At 38.3% G+C, this 25,055-nt stretch overlaps 1 protein-coding gene across 10 annotated transcripts in view; it reads right to left on the bottom strand.

Moving 5' to 3' along the window:
• The window catches only part of TULP4 (TUB like protein 4), a 160,955-nt gene that overhangs the window by 108,261 nt on the left and 27,639 nt on the right, over positions 1–25,055 (bottom strand). For all 10 annotated transcript variants that reach the window (XR_009968918.1, XM_062640787.1, XM_062640792.1 and 7 more), the window contains one exon: positions 22,054–24,353. Coding sequence is in view for 9 of the 10 variants with exons in the window: in XM_062640787.1 (XP_062496771.1) it covers positions 22,054–22,305 (252 nt within the window). In the remaining variant the exon portion in view is untranslated. The remainder of the gene's footprint in view (positions 1–22,053; positions 24,354–25,055) is intronic.

Genomic DNA, 25,055 nt, shown 5'->3' with positions numbered 1-25,055 from the left:
TTTCTTTTTTCTACCAACTGAAGCAATCTAATCCCAACTGACTAGTTTCACTTGCAGTTAAATTTTGATTTTTTTCCATTTATTAATCAGTACAGAATTCATAACTGGATGATTCCACTTTTATAAACTGTACACAGCATCTTTTCCCATAAATGCTGAAATCCAAATAGGCTGTTAAATATTAAGCAATTTCTTGCTTAATCCAATGTAAAGTTGAATTTCCTTCCCTTGATTTATTCAACTATTGAGAACTCAGCTTCTATGGTATTTTCTTTCTTTCAAAGAGACCTGCAAAGATAAAAGTCTGGTTTCTTGGACAGCAAAAGCAATCTCGTTTTCATAAATTGTTTGGTTTCTATTTTTTTTTTTAATTGAAGTATTATTTCAAGTTGCTCCATAGAAATAAAATTTATCTTGCAGTATGCAGCAAAACAGTCAGTCAGCTGAACTGCAGATGGATTTGTGTCCATCAGCTGCAGTGATACGGCGAGGTAGTACAAGAAACAAAATCCACTATCTTGAAAAACAGTAACATCCGCATCAAAGCAAAGATGCAGTTTAAATTTTATTAAGCTTCTCAGTCACACAAGACTCAAGAGTTATGCAAATCCCTGATACAGAGAATGACACACAATGTACTTGATTACTGCTGCATCACATATTAGCAAACTAAGGCAGCATTTGATATTAGGTGTGCTTTTTGGGGGGTTATTTTTAAAGTAATAAGAAGATACCTGTTGTAATTCAGAAAAAGGTAAAGAAATACTAAAATTTAGATTCAGACATTGGGAAGCAACTTGAAGGCTTGAACACGCTTAGAAAAGGGAAAAATACTACTAATAAAAAAATCTAATATATCAGTTAAGGAAACCAGCACCACAAAGACTCAGTAAGTGATTCTGAGAAAAATGCTGAAAAATTCAGCTTTATTCTCAGCTAAACCATCTATCCCAAGAAACACAAGCTGTAGAAGATAAATGGAAACCACAAGGAGACTGGAACTGGAGCACAAATTCATGCAAGTAAATAAATTAAGCAGTCCAAAGATATAACAACACTTTGCACTTATATAGCATTTCTTACATTCAAAACATTGTGAAAACATGAACTAACTCAAACAAACCAACAAAAAAAAAACACAGAAAAAAAAAACAAAAAAAAAACAAAATTAAAAAAAACACACAACTCTGTGCTATTACAAAAATTGTAATTCAGCTCAAGCCACATCAATAATTACAAATGCAAGTCACAGAATGAAGTTCAAATTGGACACAAAATTTCCTTCCACTAAAGTTGAAGTCTCCTTTTCAAGCTGAACCTCACAGAAAATATGGTAAGGTCAGCCAATTAGCTTGTATCTGTCTTGGATCATGCTGCCTATTCTGTCTCTTTGAAAGTAGGCTTCTCCTCTACAGTCCTCCCCAAAGTACTTTACCTTGTCTAACTTTGCATGCCTGCAATGATTCTGTCTCTCCGTAAACCTTCAATCAATGTTTTTCTTTCATATCCCTTATCAAAAGTAAATACCATTCTCCCCAGCCTGCAGCTCAGGTGAAGGACTGATTTTAAAATAGTATTTCTCCCCAAAGTGAGTCATTTTAAAATGCCAGTGCTTTACATTTTAGTATCAATTTAGTATCATTTTAGATATAGCACTGATGCCAGTGGATTTACACATGAAGCTCTGCCAAATAATTCAAGTTGAGTAACAATCAATCTCTCATTAATTTTGCGCTTCTACTTTAGAAAATAATTTTTTGGACAAAAGTCTGTCTCACCCAAGAATATATTAGTGAGTCATAAACACCAAATACCTACTCAGTGCTGTAACAACATCCCACCAAAGTTGTTTCTGAATGTTATCATCTGTAACAACATAGGCTTAATCAGAATTTATAAAGAAAATTTAAGTAACAGTTAAGGCTGCAAGACTGCCATTTAAGTAAACATTTGCATTCCCTTGCTAAACTTCTCTTTTTCCACTTCCTAATACAACAACTCATTCATAGGTTCTAGTCCTTCAACTCCTAATTTGTACTAGCTTTTTTCTATCCTTTCCAAATCTTTGCCTTACAAGAATTTTTTTCCTTTTTACATTTGATCTAGTTTGTAGGTGCCCATGTCTTCATTTACTCTGAATTTTAGTATATTCTTAAGGGAACATGTATCATTTCCATATATTTATTTTACTCCATTCAACAATACAGATATTAGACATTCAGTATCTTCCTCACTGAAGCTTTAAAAAATATCCACCATTTTCAAGGTGGACAAATGTTACTGAGTTAAGTGATCTGCTAGCTGAAATTGAAGTAAAGTAGCCTTATTGTGAAGTACAGTTCTTAGGCCACAGTATGCAACCTGGTAAAAGTCAGGAAGGTAGACAACTCTAATAAGACCTACAAGTCTTTCCCTCAATGCCTGAGAGCTTTCTGTGGAGCAAGCCTAGCAAAATAATACATATTTATTACATGGTCAAGAGAGACAAGTATATTGCATACATGAACAAATTTTTAAATGCTCACATTTTAAATCAAATAAAGATTACTGTATTTCTCATGACAAAAAAAAAATAAGGTATGGACTACCGATTACATGAAAACTTCAAATATATAAAGACTACGGATGCCAGAAAGAAGAATGTCCCAGCATTTCAAACACACTTACTTCCATTAACTCAGCAGGGGAACAGCTACTCTGAACTGCCAAACCTTTAACAAAGAAAACGCCAACCTTCTACTCAACAGGTAAACAACTTCTGTCTGGCTTCAAGGCTCAGTGCAATTTAAGAACATTTCTCCTCAGGATGGGCTTCCTGAGCACATGCACTCACCTCTTCACTACAAAATCCAGCCAGAATTCAGGTCCCAGGGAAGGCTTATTCTGAAGGAACAAGCAGGACTCACAGCCTGCACCCTGCTTGCTTTGTGCTCTTCTTCCCTAAGCCCCCTGACATGAAAAAGTAGCTTCTGCTCCTTCAACAGCTTCCCTGCGGACCCCTCAGAACACAAGCGGAGGCATAACTGTGACAGCAGCTCTCCTGCCTGTGAACCCCTTGTGTGAACCCCCTGCGCAGCAAGCGGCCCAGGGAGCCCCTCAGAAACAGGGCCGGGGCTGCACAGGTGGCTGGTGCCCAAGGGAGGACATGATGCACGAAGGCTGCGCACCTCCAGGAGGGAAACACAGCCTGCAGAAATGAAAGATTCTGGGCAAGCCTCTTGCAAGGCGTGTGAAGATGGGTCACAGCCAGGGAAGCCAGCAGCAATCTGTGGGAATCTTGTCAAACCAAGCTCCCTTTCCACCCATCAGCAAACAGATCTCACTTGCAAGCCCCATCTGTACCTACAGAACTCCAGGTCTGCCAAAGCGATTTTGACAGACTGACTGAGACAGCTTTTAACGCTGTTCAACTTCTTTTATCTGCGTGCGTGCACGCTGAATGCAGCCATCCTTCACATGGAAAAAAAAATAAATAATATCCTCATTCATCGCCAATGTTTTGACAAATACTACATGGAACAAAGAAGCAGGAATTGTACTGGGACTCCACATCAGGGCCTCCGTCCATCACCCGTTAAAATGTCCCCTGCTACGCTTTCTTTCAAGGGAACTCATCAGCCTTAACAAGTGGTAATTGTCATTATTATGTAGGTCACCATTTGCAACTGCAAGGGTAGGGGAAGACAGAGAAAACAGAAACCATCATTATGCCACTCTATGGGGTTTTCATTTCTGTTATGTGTAGTTCTTGTGCATACAAGGCAACTTGAAAAGACATTAAGGACAGGAAAAAAAAAAGATTATTCAAATGTATGGATAGATTAGATTCTGTATGAGCAACTGACTGGCGCTATTTAAATCAGGAAAATAAATTACTATAAAAGGGCAGCATATAGATCTATTGAATCAGGAGTGGCATAGCGTAAATAGGTAACAAATGCTACTGCTTCTTCCAGTGTAGGGGGAAAAAAAAAAAGTCACTGAATGAAACCAGAAGGATGGATTATAAAATAACAAAAGAACGTACCTTTTCCATGTTACTCACAGACAAATTGCACAATTCACTATACAGGATTGGTCAAAATTTTACATAGATGCAAAAAGCAGGCAAGCTCACAGAAGGTTGCACAGACAGCAGTGGAACTAAAGATATATTTATTCATCCTTATAATTATTATTATCTGTACCATTTAAACAAATGGGCCAAGTGGAAAAAGTACCATCAGTAAGAATCCCATGAAGTGACAGCTATGCAAAGCAGAACCAACCACAGGTTGCCAGAAGGTATAATAAAAGAGCAGCAGCATGTTCAAGGTGTTTGTTTTGAAGTTTAGAGCTGGAAACATGGGTGGACCCTACCAAAAATGCCAAGTCACAAGTTAGACTTTTCTCCCACCCTCAATAGTTTAACCTGTCTGGGGACAACAGTTTGGCACACATGTAGGATTACAGTTCAGATTACAAAGATTTCATTTAAATGCTCTTATAACAAGTACAATCCATTTGTAAAGAAACACACTATTAAAAGGGGGTGGTTTAGATAATCCCTTGTAGGTGGTCTCCATTTGCCTATAGCCTTCTGCTGGCTATAATAGACTTTTCTTGGGAAAGATGAGAAGAAATCACTCAAGCCAGTAAAACCCACAACCTCAAAAGAATGCATATATTTTTTACAAATGCCTAGACCTCGTCCTGCAAAACATTTTAGTACTTGGGTTTTCTGTGCTTAACAGATAAAGGCCCTGATACTGTAATTCCAGCCAAAGAAAGCAAACCTGTGTTTTGGAAGAGCAGCCTTCTGACTTCCATCAGCACTGCTGTCTCCTTCCTTGCCGCTGGTCATTCATGGGCAGATTGAAATAGCCAGGCAAAACCAACCAGAAGCCTGCAGGCTTCATGCCAGCAAGGCACTGCCTGTTCTGGATCGGATTCAGGCTCAGGATACCACCCCTGTATAACAACTCATGCTTTTGTGTAACATTTCAGCATGCACTTCTTTTCCTGCCCTTTTCTGGCTGGCTTTACTGCTGGACTTGTTTATTTCAACTGAGCTGTTTTTATCTATTTTTGGGTCCCCTCTCTCTGCTCTTTTATTTGCTACCCATGCTTTTCCCATTCCTTTGAGTAGCTGGGAGCTAATCCCTTTGTGGGTGGTTTGCAAGAGGTCTGTTGGGCTTGCCCTTGTGTCTGATTATTTATTTATTTATTTATAATCTTGCTTGCCTATGTATTTTATCTGGTGGTTTTATGTAAAGACTTAGTGTTTCATACCGGTTTAATTCAGGCCATAGATGCTTCACAATAGGCAACTTAATAAATGAACTAAAATAAATAAGGATGGCATTCAAATGGTTTCATACCACACACAGGCAAGAACAGAGTTGTTGATATAAAGCATTTCAATGATAAACGAATTAACAGGCCAGACAAGAGGTAAATATCTAAGGGGCTATTATGTAATGCCTTTCATCTGAAAGTACCCTGGAGCACTTAATTATGTAACTTTATTTATAAAAGGGAGATAGTTAAATAGATAAATATTCTAGAAGATCCAGCATGCTATTTGTACTACAGTTTGTTATATACTTTTAAGTTTTTACAGCTTTTTGATGTCGAATGGTTTGGCATCCTTGTAACTGTGATCCTGCCTCTGTCTTTTCTGCTCTGTAGCATGACTAAGCCTCCTGCTGCTGGGATCCTTCCCTGATGAAAACCCTGCAAAATGGGGGAAATGGATGAAGAGCTTATGTTGAAACTCAGCTTCAGGAATAGCCCATTTCCAGTGACACATCAGCTCCAGCTACCTGCACAGAGTGCTACCACTATAAACATGCAGTGCCTCTTGCAGTTGTGTAAGGCAAAACAATTTATCAGTGCTGGTGATAACAAAGCAAAGCAGAAGGGCAGCCAAATCTCCTTTAGCACAACCATGATAAAGCAGCTGGGATCCTCATTTGTACCACCTGCAGAAAAACATGGTAATGAGCATATTCTACAGCTGCTGCTCTGGTAACTTCCACCTGAGGGCCAAATACAACCCACTGGTACAAGTTACCCGTTTATTGCATCTGGAGAGTACATGACTATAATGCCCCACAAAAAGTCCAGTCATGTGGCAGAGGAGGAGCCAAAGCACATAATTTTCTCTTAACATTTGAATAAGGTATCAGTTCACCTGGATATAAAGATTGGTCATCACCAGTCTAGATACACCGCATTCCTCATCACAACCTGTGAGAGATGTGGTACAAAATGCCAGGCTGATCCCCTAGAATGACTCCCACTGCTTCCAGTGACATTGACGAGAAGTGACAGGAAATTTCAAAACAGCATCCAGAATTATTAGCTTGCTAATAACCACCTAAAAATGAATACAAATCAGTGAGCAGCCTTCTGTCAAACAATTACATGATTGTCGTGATTAGAGTTGCTCCAAAAAAAAAAATCACCTGATCAAAAACCTTGATAAACAAGCGTCTTATTTTCAACTTAGACTAATATTGCCTCACAAAATGGAAAACCTGCGTCTTCAGTTTCATTTGAAGGATTTTTGAGGTTTCCCTTCCCTACACACATATCCCAAGTGGCGAATGAAGAAAGCAGCAGACTACTTTCTTAAAACAGAATTACAAAGATTAAGAGGAGTGAGCAAAATGGCTTTTGAAAATTGTATTTTAAATGAAAAAGTTCAAATACTTTCAATTTAGGAAAAAAACAAAAACCCAAAGCAAACAAATAGAGAGTAGTCATTATCACCTGACTAGATTAACATTTAACGTAATCTAACATGCTCTACTAAAACCAGTGCCATCCACACAAATAGTTTCAAAAATAACAGCCTGTCTTTTGCTATAATGAAAATTATGAAGAAAAAAATCAATTTCACAATGGTAGCTAAATCTATACTGAGAGAAGGTACCTCTGAGTACCACAGTACAATATGATGGAATTACTGTCATTAAAGTACACTTAAAAAAAATTGGAATATTATTTTTCATCATCACATTGAGCAGTGAACCTACAAAAGCACCCTCTGCAACCACCTGAAAGTATAAAGGGCATTTTAACCCCTTTTTAAAGCCTCCTTTACAGTCTATGCACCTTGTGCAGGGCATTTTAAGGGCCTCTAACTCTTGCTGGCAATATTTAAGGGCTTTAAAATGCAGCCTTCAGGGTGATTTGTTTAACAGTGGCAACTCTTTACCCAATAAATTTTTTCACTGTGTGTATTCAAACTTCACTGCTGAAATTCAAGATGAAAAGTTAACACTGCAAAGTTAGCATAGCAAAGAGAAACAGTAACATATTTTTGTTGCTTCCACAACCAGAGGAATATCTTTACTCATAAATATAACAGTTCGTTCCATTATACCCACTTAAATCTACTGTTTGTAGGAGCTATTATGTTGGACAGATGATACAGGAGAGCTAACCTACAAAACTGATTACTGGTGAGGATTAAAGGCCCAACTTGCCTTTTCAGACTGCAATGGTGTTTGCAGTATTGGTGAGGCTACAGAAAGTTTGCTGATGAACTGTCTGAATTTCTCAAGTGATTCTGGAGTTAATTGACAATAAGAAACTTCACTCCATGTATTATCTGACTTTCTTCTAGCTTTCACGCCTACCCAAGGGAGTCACACAACCATGTTTCAGATTCAATTAAATGCCTGTGATTCTCACTCTTAATAATCACTGCAGCATCTAGAACTTTTCTAGAACGCTTTAAAAGTCAAGCTCGACAGGACAAGTCAGATCTAACATCTCTACTGCTATCATCAGCAACGCTGAACTCAATTATTAAAACCTCCCATTAACAGGAATTGTATTATATATCCTCTGAGCACAATCCACATCATTACAATTGTTCTGAAACTCCAAAGAGGTGATTTCTTAGCTTCCGAACTAGCTGAACCACAATAAGCTGGATGTAAAACACAACTAAAAATCCCCTAAACTGCTATACGCCTGGAGAAGAAAGAATCCCTCAAGATTAGCTAGATACATACCAAAAAAAGACTGCATTGTTGCCCACATGCTGTGAGGCCAAATATTACTCATGATCAAACTCTGAAGATGAGTCATGAGTATTTATTTTTAAATTGGTTTGTGAAATCAGATCCCCAAAAGAACATCAAGATCAGACTGACAAAAGCAAATGCTTTAAGACCAAGAAATGCTGGCTACCTGTGGAGAATTATCATATCTGAGTATTTAATGAAAATTAATTAATTCATCTTCACAGTTCCAAATATAGTAAAATGACTGCTACTGTTACTCAGAAAATGAAAATACACCTGGTTATGGCGAAAAGCTCAGTTAAAAAAAAACCTCAAAGCAACACAATCTTCCACAGCAACATTCCACTGCCCAATCGTAGGACTTCACTTTTCTTCATGCCCTTCACTGCATACTTAATGATTTCCAAAACAAGTAATATAGAGCTTGTTCAGACAACCTTCCCTCATCCACAGGCACTGCACAGGCATCAAAGGGATGAGAATTTCAGTGAGTCAAAAAAAACAAAAGTACGTATTCAGGTAATTGAAAATCGAATCATAATATGTATGCACCAACACATTCAAATAAATGAACTGACATGGTAAATCAAGTGCAGGTAACACTGACATTTCACAACTTCTGATAGCTTAATCTTTTTTCCTGATACACAATGGCTGCCTGTCAAATCATTCAAGCTTTACAAAAGAAACAGGAAAACCTGGATGTTGCTCCTGACACCCACCATCAATTCACAAAACATTAAGCAGGACTGATATCTACTATCTACACATTTAACTAACAGCTGTTAAAGTTGTCATCTCTGGTTTGGATCACTCACTACAGAGGATGAAGATATTTTGACCACATCTGATAGCTGTTTATGAATCAAGGGGGATTCAGGACCTCAGAACCATGAGTCCAACCCCAGGGCCTGGCATAAAACTTCATTAGAAAAGAGGCAGGCAGGCTTGCCCTCTCTCTGCCTTCGATTCCCCTCCAGGTACTCCTGTTGTCTTGCATTTAAACAGCCAAAACTTTCACCCAACCATTCAGGCTGCCCTGTTCCCCAGAGCCCGCTCATTCCCACTTCAACCTAAAATCTGAGCTCTTCCCCTGGTCTTATGGATGCTGCTACCACTCAACATGTAATTAATTACATCCTAGATCCCTACATCAAATTAGTAAACCCCTCTGCTTAAATAAATGCCAGTAAAAATAATAATGGATGTTTCTCATGTAAAATTATGTATTTTTCAACAGTAAAATAGCAGTATTGGAAAGCTTATCATTTTTAGAGAGTGAGTAGAAATAAGGCTAACAATTCAGGTGCTACCACTTTGCAATAGTAATTTAAGAAGGAAATGTTAATTGCAAGGTATTTCTAATATTACTACTAACACTAGGAAAAAAACCCAAACCCCACAACCTAAGGAACAGGAGTGCCTTCCATACTAAAAAGCTTTCAAATTTCTGTCCTGAAGATTACAAGCAAGGCCACAAGAAAATAAAAAGGAACAGCTGCCCCAAAACATCAAGTTTAAAATCTTCTAAATCTATATCTTATTATTTTCACAGGGAAACACTTGTGACTAAAGCTCGGTGTATTTCAGTACAGAAGTCATGCTCAGAAACTACCTTGAAAAGATATCTCAAGCAAAATAATAAAATGCCTAGTGCACAGCAAGACATTTAATCTTGGGCACATATATGACAAAAAGACATATCTAGTTTAGTTTAGGCTATTACTATCACTGAGTATTCATGGCCCTAAAAATGGGGAACTTGTAGGAATGAAACACTGAAAGCACATGAACTGCCACAGTAAAAGCTGACATTATTTCATTCAAAAACCACAGCTGAACAGGCAAAATATAAGGACAGAAAGCTTACTCTTTGGTTAGTATGTGATTCATGCCTAGTCATAACAGATTTGAAGAATTGTTAGTTAGAAAATAAGACTATTCAAAAAAGGTTACTATAAAAAAAAATGCTATGCTTTCATTTAAAATAGTTTCATACATTATGTTATGGTATGTCTCATCTATTTGCACATTTATCAAGCTCGATATGAATTTTAGCTCAATATAGAAAATTTGGGTTATATTTTGTGAAATCTGCTGAAAGCATAAAACATTAGGAGACTGTATGAGGTCCCCAGGTCAAATGGTTAAATTCTTCATTAGCTTACTTTTCTGTGGAACAGAACTTTTCTACAGCTATTATTTTTTCAACAGCTTTACTGATAAGAATTTATTTTAGGTGGCAATATATGCTATAAATCTTTTAATATTTACATATATATCAATCACAGAAGCATAGAACAATTTGGATGAGAATCATAGAATAGTTAGAGTTGGAAAGGACCTTAAGATCATCTAGTTCCAACCCCGCTACCATGGGGAGGGACACCTCACACTAAACCAATTGGACTGGAAAAGACCCTTAAAGATCACCTAGTCCAACCCCACCTGGAATGAACAGGGACATCTTCAACTAAACTAGGTTGCTTAGAGCCCAATACAACCTGACCTTGAACACTTCCAGTTACGGGACACCTACCACCTCTCTGGGCAACTTGTGCCAGCCTCTCACCACCTTCACTATAAAAATTCCTTCCTTATATCTAGGCTAAGTCTACCCTCTTCTAGTTTAAAAAGTCTACGCCTTGTCCTACTGCAACAGGCCCTGCTAAAAGGTTTTTCCCCATCTTTCTTGTAAGACCCCTTCAAGTACTTGAAAGGGCTCAGTAAGATTTCCCTGGAGTCTTCTCTTTTCCAAGCTGAACAACCGCAACTCTCTCAGCCATTTTTTGGAGAGAGGCTCTCCATCCCTCTGATTATTTCTGTGGCCTTCATCTGGAACCCCTCCAACAGGTCCATGTCTTTCCTAAGACATATATACACATGCAAAATAAATCTTCTTTATATAAGGTTTTCTAGTCGTATGAACAAGGTGAAGTCCTTCAAGTCTTACAAACGAGTTTTGATTATTGTCACAATTATAGATCAAAGATGCAGAAAGCGCAATTAAAATAAAAAATCAGGCATGTATAAAAACATTATATAAGTACAGGAATAAAATTACATGTATTTGCCTCAAATAGTAGTTCAGGCTCATCTATTTTTAGAGAATGCATCTTCCTCTCCCATCTCAGGCATAAGGTGGCTCATTTTAGTTGTTAGCAGCAACCTGGGACCTTCAGCATGGAGAAGTGACCTAGACCTGTAATTACTGACACCTGCTGCCAGCCATTAAACACAGTCATTTTCCTGACCAGTGTAATCACAACCACATCTCACTTCTTCATTCTGAGGTACTAAGCAGGAAGCTGGCTGAGGGAGGACAATTTTAACACATACCCAGTGACCACAGAAACTGTAACCACAGTTAACCCAATGAAACTCCAGCTCCAGGTAGGGCCTTTAATGATACCTAGTAACAGTGTGCCAAAGCCTAATTTGAATCTGTTTAACCAACAGAATGATTTTATGGCAGTCGTAAGACATAATAACAATGTATAATTGGTTGCATAAGTAGTACATATTAAAATGAAAATATTCTAATCTTAATTTGTTAACCTCCCTGCTGGATTTGTTTCTTGTGAAGAAGTACATAAAGCAGGACAAATCTTAATCCTTAACAACTACTCTTAACTTGAAACACTGCTTCAAAAGACTTCCAATTTCCTTCAAGCAAGAACAACTTATATAAATTCCAATACATATTTCTCAATAAACAAGTGCTGGTTTATCATTTTTATAACTTGCATAAGAATTGCTAATATTCAAGAAAGCTGATAACACACAGACTTCTCTCACAAGTGGAGCACAGGGCCTGGGTTCCCTAATTATTGAAAGGACTACTAAATCTAAAGAAACCATTGAGGGTATTATTCTGGAAATTGTAAGAATGCTGGAAATGCAATGAAATTTAAATGAAATATGCAGATTATTCATGGCATTCCATGGAAAAACAGCAATTCCTACTCTAACATCTGTGATCAGTGGGGTGTCTTGTGGCCAAAAGTAGAACTGCTAAGATAACATACATGAGAAAGCATTTATCTTATGCACTGATAAACATTATTTATACTAATGGATAACTTTCTACAGTAAAGCAATCTGCGCCTGTAACTGTAACATCAAATGTTCTTCCATTTTATACACTTTATTCAGTATTGGTCCCAGTTAGGTCAAGACATACCAAACTCAAGACATACCAAAACAAGAAGTGGCAGGTACTCTCAAACTGCAGCCTTTCTTAGCCACTTAGTGCTCTATTTTTAAGACACCTTATTTCAAGCAACCACACTTTGAGCATCCATTCTCTACAACTCCCTCCACAGCAATACCGTTTATTAATTAACCAGGCATTTAACATTCTAAATTCTGTGCAGCAGCAGAAAACACAGCTTCATCATATGCTCTCAGAATACTTCTGAAGAACAAGGTATGTGTGTATTACCAAGTTAAAGAAATATTTCATAGGACCAAATCAGAATTAAGAGAAAAAAAAAGAGTAAGAAATAGGATCCCTTTTTCTTACAATAATCCTAATGTAAAGGTCTGCATGTATCCTTTATAAACTAACCTCTCTGGTATGCAACCAGCATTCCTTTTGCCAATAGCAAAACATCAGAAAGCTGTCTCATCGTATGCTCAGAACAGCATCTTCACATGTGCACCCTTTAAAAATGAGGTCATTCCTAGAGAAAGGTCCTCGTTAGGGTAGCTAGAAATTACAAACATGTCTATTTTTAGTATTTTGTAATTGAATAATCAAGCCTATTTGAGTCTCCTTCCTACCTTTCTTCTTCCATTCACACAATTATCTGTTGTGTCTCTATTGGAAGAATGACCTTGATTGACTCCTTTTGGTGGAATCTGGTTTTCTGTGAAACACAACTACCTCTAGCTCTTTTCAGGTTAAAGGCTTTAGAGCTGTCTCTTCCCTGGGTGGAAGAATTCTCTGCCTTTCTTTTTTCAACCTCACTCAGATGACGGATTTCTTCTTCAACAGATTGAAATACTCCCTCTTTCGTAACTTCAACACTTCTTGTAGGTCATTTCAGAAGTCTGATCTTTCACTGTCTACATTTAGCATTTTTTATTACTTTGTTTTATATAGAGCTGCAGACTTCTGTCACTTACAAGACTTACACTCTGCAGCTTCTTCTAAAACTTCTTTGCAAGGTGCATGGCTTGTGCCATCTAAACAGTTTCCTCTCCTCTTCGGCTTAGTGACAACTTTCTTTCCCAAATTCTGCTTCTCTTCTGAAGTTAGCCTCACATCCAACAGCTCTGATTTTCTTCTGCATTTTAATTATCTCTGCCTATAACTCCTCATGAGGAATATGACTATGCCCTCTAACTGCTTGACTACTTGGAATATCATCTGGATTCATCCGCAGAAAAAAATGCTCTCTGCCTCCTCCAGTAAATCAGTTCTCTCATTTTAGCCAAACTTGAATGGCTTCTTTCCACACTTCTGCATATTTAGCACTTCCTGCCTGACTTCAAGAGTCATATTTTCTGACGTTGCTCCACTGCCTTAGGTGCAATGGATTTCAGCTAGATTTACGGAGTCACAGAATGGTTGGGGAACGGAAGGAACTTCTGGAACCCAGGATTGTGTTCACATGGCTTTTGGATATTGCCAAGGGTGGAGACTCCACAACCTCTCTGCGCAACCTGGGCCACTTGCCCTCACAGTGAAAAAGCATTTTCTGATGTTCGGAGGGAACCTCCTGCAGTTCAGTTTATGCCTGTTGCCTCTGTCAATGAGCATCACTTCGAAGAGCCTGGTTCCATCTTCTTTGTACCCTCCCATTCAGGTATTTATACAGAATCACAGAAATATACATTAATAAGATCCTCCTGAGCCTTCTCTTCAGGCTGAACAGCTCCAGCTCTTTCAGTCTTTCCTCATATGTGAGGTGTTATAGTCCTTAATCATCCTTGTGGTCCTTTGTTGAACATTTTCCAGTATGTCCATGTCTCTTGTACTGAGAAGCCCCTCAGAACTGGACACAGTCCCCCAGGGTATGGCCTCACCAGTACTGCACACAGGGGAAGAATCCCCTCCCTCAACCTGATGCCAGATATTTCTCCTAATGCAACTGAGGAGACCACTTGCTACCTTTGCCACACAGGCACACTGCTTGTTCATGTTCAACTTGGTGTCCACCAGGACCTACAGGTCCTTTTCTGCAAAGATGCTTTCAAGCTGGGTGGTCTCCACCATATATCGGTGCCTAGAGTTCTTCCGCCTCAGGTGCAGGACTCTGCACCTCTTGTTGAACTTCATGAGGCTCCTGTGAGCCCACTTCTCCAGCCTGTCAAGGTCCCTCAGCCACTTGTCACAGTTCGGTATCACCTGAAAACTTGCTGAGAGTAAACTCTGCCCCATCATCCAGATCATCAATAAAGATGTCAAACACGACTGGACCCAGTATTGATCCCAGGGGTACACCATTAATCACTGGCCCTGGCCTCCAAACAGAGTTTTTGCCACTAATCACTATCCTCTGAGACCAGACATTCAACCACTTTTCAATACACCTCACTGTCTGCTTATCCATCCTGTACATCAACAGCTTGCATATAAGAATCTTACAGGAGACAGTGTTGTTTGTGTCTGCAGAGAACAACAAAAAATGCCAAATCAGGCTCCACCAACACATATCTTTCAACAACCTGAGAACCATGCTGTTAATCAGGGCAAGGGATGCGAGTTCCCTCCTGACAGAGCGTCCCTTTTAAATACCAGAATAAATCCACTGTACTTCGCAGTTTCATTACTTACTGGCCAGACTAAACAAAGCTGTATTTTCTTCATTAGCAGAGTCATCCACATATATTTCATTTTGTTAAAATGCAAAAATTGAGGAATGCATAAGGATACTATTTTCGAATGCACTAATTTGTCAAATAATTCTAGAACTGGAACATCACAATTCTAGTTTGAAAACTTAAAACCAGACTTTTTGAAAATTCACAAAAAAAAAAAATCCCCAATTCCACTTCATTTTTGTTACTTCCAGTAACACTTTTGGTTTACAAGTGGTTTCTTTCTCTTTAAATAAGTTTCTAATGCAAAGAGAACACTAAGAACTCCCTCAGAAGTTCATACATGTTCATACATAAAAGATCACTATCAGAGCAGAGATGATGGTTGCCCAAGGACAAGTGTCTGTAACATTTCTTTTGTCTGTCCTACCACATTCTAGCTGTACTTGACAAGCAATTACTTGGTGCTCTACTTTCAATTATATTGTGAAATGTTTATGGTTTGTAATGAGTATCTTATCTGTTCAGACTATCTGTAATTCAATTAATTCCTCTGGGAACTGTTTAAACCAAGGCAGTGTCCTTAATGATTATTATGGCTCAGAAATGCCATCATAAAACCTGATTTCTCCACTATTCAAATGCTCAGCATGTATGCATATACATGGCCTTCAGAACTGCATATTGAGTTGTGACCTTCCTTATTCAGAAGGTGCTCATATTCCAAGCTTAGGCATCAATTGTCAGTAGCAATCTCACCTATTCACTACATCTCTAAGTCCTCATCATTAAACTTTTGTTAAAGAAAATGCATTTATTTTCCTTTAACAACCAAATTATCATGCTGAACAATTGATCCTATCCAGAGCAACAGAGCATTTTTGCCCTGATTCAAAAGGCAAGAAGGCCCCTTGGGCATATCATTATCTTGTAAAATGCATGTTGCTGTCTTTCAACAATTTAATGTGATTAAAAGCTGAGGGCTCATTTCTAATAAAGGTGATCTTGATTCCACTTCAAACATTTTGAGAATTATTTAACAACAAAACTGTAGCCACATGTTATAGGATGGTAAAATGCAGAACTGCATTGATGACCCACTTACAAATGCAATTAATTTTTCTTAAAAGCTGACAATACTGTTCTCATGTCATATATTCCTCTTTTACCCAGCCTTGATTTTCTAGATGCTTATTAGAATGAAACAGAAAAACTGTAATTTAAAATCATCCTTTGCAGGAAACACACTGTGTACATGTGACCTACAAAAGCAACCTTCAAGAAGCACATCAGTGCAGCATTACGAACTCTCACTACTCAACAATAGTTATAGCAATACTGGATGGTTTTCTTCAAAACTGCATGACAATGCAAGCACAAATGTAATCCTGTACCTTAGTAAAACAAGGGTGCATTGAACAGATAACCTTCCTCCACCTCCCCAAAATTGGAGAGCTCACAGAGGGGCTGGGATGCCAAGGAAATTGAGAAAGATGGGTGGACAGACAGACAGACAGAAAGGGACAAATGCCCAGAGAAGCTGTGGTTGCTCCATCCCTGGAAGTATTCAAGGTCAGCCTGGACAGGGCTTGGAGCAACGTGGTCTAGTGGTCTAGTTACTAATTCTCTTAAGAGAAGGCTATGAAAGACACTTCTTTCATCCCCAGAGCATATTTAAGCTTCATCAAAAGTTTAAGATTGGTAAGAAAAAGACTAACAAAGAGGTTTAAATTTATTTTGGCTCTCTTAATACTTGCTTTAAGAAATTAAAGCATTCAAGTACACAGACCAAGTGCAGAGTAGATAGTCAAGAAGGTATAATAAGGAGCCTGCATGAAATTTCAATGTGTTTGTCCTTTCTGAAAGTAAGTGGTCAGAAAAGGCTAACAATACTAGTCACAACACAAATTTAACAGAGCCAGCATAGTCGGACACAGGACCTATCCTCCTACAAGTCACTTCCCACAGAAGCACTAATTCTGCCTCTCTCCGCAGCCCTATTTTTCTGTAGCCATAAGGGCAGAGAAAGGGCATGGTTTGTAGACAGATTCAGTATCAGCTAGCAGTGTTGTAAAAATCAGGCAAGCTTTCAGAAATACAAGTCTGCCTTCAGAACCTTGCTTTAAAAAAATGACAAATGTTTTGTCTTCTGTGTGCAGTGACAGAAAAAAAAAACAGGAGAGAAGATGTGCAGTACCACTGCAGTTTACATCAGGGTATGCCTTGTACCACTGAGGCTTCTATAGCCAAAAGGCATCGTTACGCTATCACTCTACCTCCAGATTTTTTAAGTGTTCACCAGTAACAACTATTCCAGCTGTCTCTGAAAGCAACGGTTGACAAGAGGTATCCATGCTGCCAAGACTCAGATGCTGACTTGTTTTTTTCTGTCCAGGAATCATAATAAAAATCACATTTAGGTTCAAATGCCACTTACAATTAAACGAGACAAAGATTTTTTTAAAAACAAAAAGATTTTTTTTCTGTATTTTTCCTATATCCTTCCAGTGACACTTCAAACCAAGAAACACTACTGAAAAGGTTTATTTGGTTTGTTTGTTTTTTTTTATTTATTTCCTACAGAAGCAATACACTTCTGGAAATAATCTGCTGTGCCAGAATTGCTCAGAACTTTCATATACAAGCTCAAAAAGGCAGAAAGAATAATAAAAAGCTTTCTTTTTAAAAGGGGAAAAACGATTTGTAATGTCCTTCCACTCTAAAACAAAACAAAACCAAGAACTGTGCAGCCTTCCATAATTAATGTAGTCTGAAAAGAAACATTTATTGAGTATTTTTAAATCACAGCATTCCTTTGAAAAGCTGTAACTAATTCATTTGACAGTCCAGCTGAGATTTGTTTATATCCGTATCTACTTCTAAATCCTGTGCTAAACAAAACAGGGTGGTTTTTGCGGATGTAGTCATGCACTTAGTACACTTAAATAATGTCAAATTTAAATAAATGAGCAACTTACTTTATGTTTACAGTAAAAAATGTTATACATACTCAATAACGTATTCAGCATGTTACTCAATTCACAGCATCTGAATTTGCATATTCTTGCACTTTTTTTAATGCTTCAGTCCAGCAATTAACATACTGAATCTTATTAAATATCTCTAAGATGTCTTTTTACCTAACACAGTGAAAATATACACCAGCAAAATATTTTTTTAAAACACTAATAATTTACAAAACATTAAGTGGCATAGAAACTGTTACCATCTTAATACACTGGATACAACAGAACCCATTAAATCTTTCACTGGAAGGGGAAGATCCCTGTAAGGCTAACTAAAGCCCACTGAGGATAAGTTTGGGCTTTTTTTCTCATTACCTTTCACAGATCCCCTTGAAAACCTCTCCCCAGAAATCTCAGGATGGACCAGAAGCTGATAGCCAATGTCTCAGTGGTATTACAAATAGCCTGGCATGCTCCAGAGCCTGCTAGTCACACTAAACCCTGACCCTGCTGAAGTGACCAGGTATTTTTCATTTAATCCTTTATTTATTACAGAGCTAGTAAGAGTCATAAAGGAAAGTGCTCAATTACTTTCCTAACACCATTTCCCAGTGCAGCCAAGGACAGTCAAGTTAGGTCAAAATCAAAGACTTCTAAATTTCACTCTGTAATTTCTGCATAGCATTGTTTACACATGCAGTGGAGGGAAAGGTATTTTAGACCACCGCAACTCTGCTCTGTAGACACTAATTCACATCTTCTAGTACAACAGCACATCTTCCTGCCTTCTAACCTTTCTGCCACACTGAGGAAGGAAACCCAACAGCCAGCCCCTGTCAGTTTATTCTCCCAAACCAAGCGAATGCTCTAAAGCCAAGCTGAACCATGAGCCTCTGCAGTCATCCACATCTGCTCCATCCACTACTAACCCACACAGACACCTCCCATGTCACAGTCAGAGATACAACGTGTTCCTATGACACATGAAACATGTCACTGCTGTGCAACACAGGTTACCCCTTCCTTCTGCATCATAGTTGCTTCTGCCTTTGGTACATGCCCATTTAAATTTTCATTTTTAGAATGCTGAGACTTACATAAATGATATTCAGGACTGTAACTGTAATGCCAAAGTTAAAAGGGGTTTATCACCAAATGCAGTATTTTCACCTCTTGCCACAGAATAAATGGAATACGCTTATTTTGATCACTGTAGTTATCCCTCGAAACTACAAAAAATTGAGGTCACTAATTAAAATAATATGGCAGACATTTCCTCATTCAAACTCTAAAAACCAACCTTGAAGCAATTGTAAAAACACAAGCTCATGCTATGAAGCATTTCATTCTCAATTATTGTTCAATGAGATAAGTCATTCAAGTTCACCACTGCAATATGCATGTCAGTAATTAAATCCTGGAGATTCTTCATTCTTATTTGTTCTGATATGCTACAGGTGTGCTATGACAATAAAAAGGACCTGTGTACAAAAAAAGTTTCAGCAGGAAAAGCTGAATTCTCTTCAGCAATCATAAAAACATAACAAAAATACATCACTAGCATCCACCTTCATGACTCACTTAAAAATAGTCTCACGTTCTTGCCAAAAGCACATCACTGCTGCATCACCTTTTCCAGATTTTCACCCTAAAACTGAAATACAATGTACTGCTCTGCCCACAGCATATTGCTAATTATACCCCAAGTGGAAAGCATTTAGCTTCTGTATTTTCACTCTTCTCCTCTGTTTATTACAGCATTTCACACTTTATAATTGAATGGATACTAATATCAAAGCAGCAATCTTTGTCAGAAAAGCAATAAACTTGACTTGTCACCCTAACTTTATCCCAAAGCAAAATATGTAGTGGTATAAATGACCATTTCTGGGAAGAAGGCAATATAACATGTGAAACACACAAGATCTTAAAATTTTAATTCAATCACATTCCTTTGGGCACATTCTGTACAACAAACATAACATTAATCAGATATATATAGCAGGATAAGCTTGAAAAATTAGCATTTTCCACTGTGTAACAGTACACAGAAGAGACAAGGTTGTTGTTGGCTTGCTTTTTAACATGAGAATAGGAAAACAAAATGTTTACTACTTCTTATGCAAATATTAGCAATAAACAGTGTTGTTCAACGTTTTCTTTCAAAAAATCTTTCAGCAGATTTAGAAGCAAAGGTGTTTTCTAAAGAAAATAATCTTTAAAAACTCGACTATATACCTTTAACAACAAACAAATCCTGTATTACAGTTTCATTTCTACCAAAATCAGTAAGATTCTCCTTTAAAAGGATTACATGCAATAAGCCTGTTGAAGAGTGTTATACAACACACCATCTTACAACACTGAACTTTCATCTACGCTGATGCTCAAAAAAAATATGCCAGCAGGAGAATCTAATAGCAGCCACACTCACCACAGAAAGTTAGTTGCACTAAAACCACTTCTCTTCTTCCTTCCATATGACCCCACCATACCGATTCTTTAGTGCCATACAGAGGAATTAATTGGCAGTCTCTATTCTGGTCATTCACATATTTTCTGCTATCAGGAAAGTTCTTTACAAAAACACAACTCTTTATTAATGACAAGCTTGACCCTACACATTTTAAGTGCTCCCCACATCAAATAGAACATTTTCCTCTCATCTGAGAGTCTCTCTCATACCAATCACTGGTAAGCAAAAGGATGCACAAACAGCACAGCTGAATCCACACAGCAATGATGCAATGACCCAGAAAGAGAATCTAATGGCCAACTGAATAAACAAAGCAAACTAGCCAAAACCAAAGGGCAGCATGCACATCAGCATCTTCTCCATTTAACTGGCACATACTTAAACCTAGTATTATATACCCATGTCCTGCAACAAGATTTCATATTCCCATGACCAGGGTTCCCACTTCCTCCAGGGTTTCCAAGATATTTATTACGCAAAAGGGGAAAAATGGGTGCCCAGGTTCCCAGAAAAGTTAGAGAGCAAAACATGGAGAAATGAAAAGTGATCACTGTATTACACATTCCAAACACAAAATGCAATCTGCAATTGAAAATTATGCTGACCACTAGAGACAGTTCAAAACAAAATGCTGGATTCAAACATCATCATTCCCTTTGGGAAAAGGTGGCTGTAATTTTCTGAATGAGCCTTACACAGATATATACATGAATCTGTCTCTCATCTATAAATATAAAAGTTTCTATAATTTGCAATACACCCACACACCTGCATATAGAAAAAAGCCTGAGGAAGCAGTTATTTTAGACTAAACATTTATCCTCTGCTCCCTTTCTTCCTTAAAAAGAAGATTGTTACTAATGTTACACAAGAAACGAAACCACCCACTTCTAAATCCTTGGTGCAGCTTATGTCAAAAGGGCAACATATATTGAGAGTCCAACAAGTAAGTAGCATAAAAGAAAAAACACATTGTATCTTTGGCTTTAATTTCAGTATATACAATGTCATTCCATCCACTAAAAAAAAATAAAGCTTTGATTTGGACAGATTTTTTTCAAGGAGTATATCCAAATGCAGCCTAACTAAAAAGCAGAAATAAACAAAGTCCTTACACCTGTCCGAGACACTGCATGCTACTGGGCATCACCTGCACTTTCCATGAAGCATTATGCAGAGAAAGACAGGTACCGGGATGATGATAAAGCACAGCTAAAATACAGGCTTTTACCAACTCATTTATCCCTTTCAGAAAAAAATAAAAAGTTTTTGCATCACTATAATCAGGACAATGCTTGCACTCTGAAGTTACAGCATTTCACTGCAGGGCATCTGAACTTTTTTGCTGATTAGTCCCTCTTACTCCTTTTCCTGACAAAAGTTTTTCTAGAGATGACAGCTATCCCCTGCCACATGCCATCCCAGTTTGCAGCTTCCAAAAGACTTGGCAGACTTTACCGAACAAATCTTCTACTCCCCTGCCTTTCCATAAGTCTTCCAAGCCCAACTTTAATACTGTGTAAAAGCAATCAACTATCAAATTTTAACCGCCTTAACGCACATTTGTTTAATTTGTTTAGAAAGTGGGAGGGCCTGGGAATGAAGGAGTAAACAGGCCAGACCAAAACCAGACTAATTTCCAGAGAACCTCCCCATCATCAGCCTTATGCGCTCGAATTCATCAGAAAGACTCCAACAGATCCCAATCACATTTGGATTAGTCTTGAACCTCCTTCATACCACTCCATCAGATTTTAAGTAGAAATATACACAAAAAGCATTGCCATCATTTCCTTCAAAGTGTAACACACATTTAGCTTACCTCACTGTTGTGGCCCCTCAAATTGAAGTTGATTCTCTGAGGGGTGTTTCGGTCCCTCCTGCAATGGCTGGAAGTAAAAGTGACACCTACAACTCCTCTGCCATTGCCTGTTGCCAACCAGCCTTCCTCATAGTACCGCCTCCTGCACACTGGTTTCTCCTTCTCACTTTTGGGGACTCTCCCTTTCCAGGAGAGGCAGAGGATGTTGGAATCGCTGCAGAGAACAGGCCCATGTTCCACTGCTGCATACATGCTTTTGAAATATTTTATTTTTTGACATAAGAAAGTAATATGTCTAGTGCACAAAATTTAAATCAATTTTTTTTTCTTTTTTATTGATAAGACTGACCTGGGATAGATCATTGAAAGGGAGGAGGATGGGGTCAGTGTTTATAAATATCCACCAAATGCATAGTGAAAAATTCCTCTATAAAAGATGATGGCAGTTGGCTAAGAAAAAGTAACACTTAAAAAAAAATTCACGTTCATTTTTGTTTGAGTCTGTAGAGTGAGGGTGCACTTAATCCTTTGGAGAAACAGCTACTTCATAAGAGGCGCTCAAGAAATGGTTAAGTCATCTTTTTGCTCAACTTGATATAATCTTTATACAGCCTGAGATTCCAGTTTAGCGTAATGCAATTCCAGAGACAAAGAGTTGCAAATGTGTAGGTTTCAAGTAACTTAAGGCTTTTAAAATTTCCTCCAGACAGATTTTTCTTCAAAAGTTCAGTTGCAGAAATTTAAACATACGCACATACATACATACGTATATATATGACATTCATCTTTTCCAAGCTGCCCTCTGGCATATCTTTTCCATCTGATGTATTTCTGCTGCTAAAGCTGAAAGAGATTGCATAAAGGGAAAAAAAGGCACACAAACCATGCGAAACAACAGACCCGAACTTGTGCAGACACTGGTGTGCCAGGCCAGTTGGGAAATCCCTCTTGGTACTGAACCGCTCGTTGGACTCAAAAGTTTTTGCAATCCAAAGCCAATCCACTTTTCATTGCAGCACTTTTTTTCCACCAGAGACCCAACACAGCCTGAACTGTTTATCACGCTATCTTGCCTGCTTTCCCACTCTTTGCTGCCACACACGTATGAAAAAGAAACCCCCTCTTCATTTATAGCAGAATCAAAAATACTCTAAAGCTTTTAGCTTTCAAGCAGATAAGTTTGCCTCAGGTGAACCATGAAGTTCTCTCTCCTCTGAAACAGGCTAAAATGTCAAGCTGTTTTTCCTTCACTTTTCCCTTTTTTCTGCTACAAGGAATCACAGATTTTTTCCTCCTATCATAAAAAGCAAATGCCACAGTTAAAGCACATCAAGTAAGCACTCTTTCAAAATCTTCTAAAATTCAAGGAAGGAAGAAATATAATCATCTAAAAAAGAAAGAGAAGCAGCATTAAAAATCTGACTTCCTGGGTTCGCTATTTCTCTAGGTATTTTCCTTGCTTCTTTGATCGGATCTTTCCTTCTTGATGCTTGTCTACAGCACAGATTCATAGTTCCAGACACAACATTTGCAGCTGTACAAGAAGGAAACATATGAAGTATTCCAATCGTTTTATTTGAATAACATTTATGAGCTCAATTAATTAGTATTTATACCACACTAAGTGAAAAGAGGAAAAAGGAGAGGGAGAAAGAATATGCACCAGTTTGATGAACTGGTTAACTCAAGAAGGACGATGAGGTTTGCTCAGTTCAATGCCCAGAGTTGTCCCATAGTTCCTCAACTTATTTACTTCCAGTCATCATTACTCAACATGTGGTCACGATTTATTAGTCCATTCACAATCTATTGAGCCCAGAGCAAAAAGGGGCAAAGACCATACATTATTCTTCTGCAATAACAAAGTCAGTTTCTTCTACCCTCTGTATTTTTCTTGTCTTCCTCACAGCTATTAATTTAGATTGTGGAGGTATTTGTTAGGCTTTTTCTGTGCAGAGGGTGTTTTTTCTTCCTCTTCTTGCAAACTGTTTTCACCCGTGAAGACCATGTGGAAAGCTGAACATTACTAGCAGGTGTCTTTCCATGGGTTACTGATTGCTGTGTTGTAAAGGTGCTCCATCTGGCTCTCAAATTAATTTTCATCAATTGCAAAGGTCTCAGGAATATGCAGGAGTAAGTCTATGCGATGAGAAAAACATGTGCATTTTCATGTACATGCTGTGCACACACCAGCTCACTCAACCAGGTACTCTGAGATGTATCTGCCTTTTCAGTTTAGCTGTGGTGATTTTATAAGATGCCTGTTATTCAAAGCTTGAAATTCCTGGATTCTTCCAACTCTGCAAGACAACACACACACACATACAAAAAGAAGAAAAAAGTTAATAAGCCACAAAACAACTTAAAGATACAAGGACTGTTGTTACAGTAATCAAAGCATTATTATTAAAGACTTTAGACTGGACTCCTATAAAATACCTGCATTAAATATATACACATGCAATATTCAGACACACACACTTCCAATGTTCCCAAATTTTCACAATTGACATGTATGACTAAGGTAACACATACATAAAGGATACATTAGGGCATGGCGGGGGGGGGCAGAGAAGGAACTTTCTTTTGGCCACAGTCACTGGGGTAACCTCTTAAAGATTTCACAACTTTGGAGTGAGGGTAGGGAAGGGAGGTCTCAGTGACAGGGCAAACACAGAGTTAGACCCCAAGGCACACAATCACAGAATGCTTGAGGTTGTAAGGGACCTCTGGACATTATTTCGTCCAACCACACTGCTCAAGCAGGGTCACCTACAGCCAGTTGCCCTGGACTGTATCCAGGCAGCTTCTGAATCTCTCCAAGGACAGAGACTTCACATCCTCTCTGGGTAACCTGTGCCATCATTCTCACAGTAAAGAAGCATTTCCTGGTGTTCAGAGGGAACCTCCAGTGTTTCAGTTTGTGCCCACTGCTTCTAGTTCTGCCACTGGGCAGCACTGCAAGGGTCCTAGTTACCTCATCTACATTCCCTCCATGACGT

The sequence above is a fragment of the Pezoporus occidentalis genome, unplaced genomic scaffold, assembly GCF_034315485.1.
Source record: "Pezoporus occidentalis ecotype Australia unplaced genomic scaffold, CSIRO_AGI_Poc_V1 ctg67, whole genome shotgun sequence".
In the NCBI taxonomy this organism is placed as follows: domain Eukaryota; kingdom Metazoa; phylum Chordata; class Aves; order Psittaciformes; family Psittacidae; genus Pezoporus; species Pezoporus occidentalis.
This window is presented reverse-complemented; position numbering and strand designations above follow the sequence as displayed.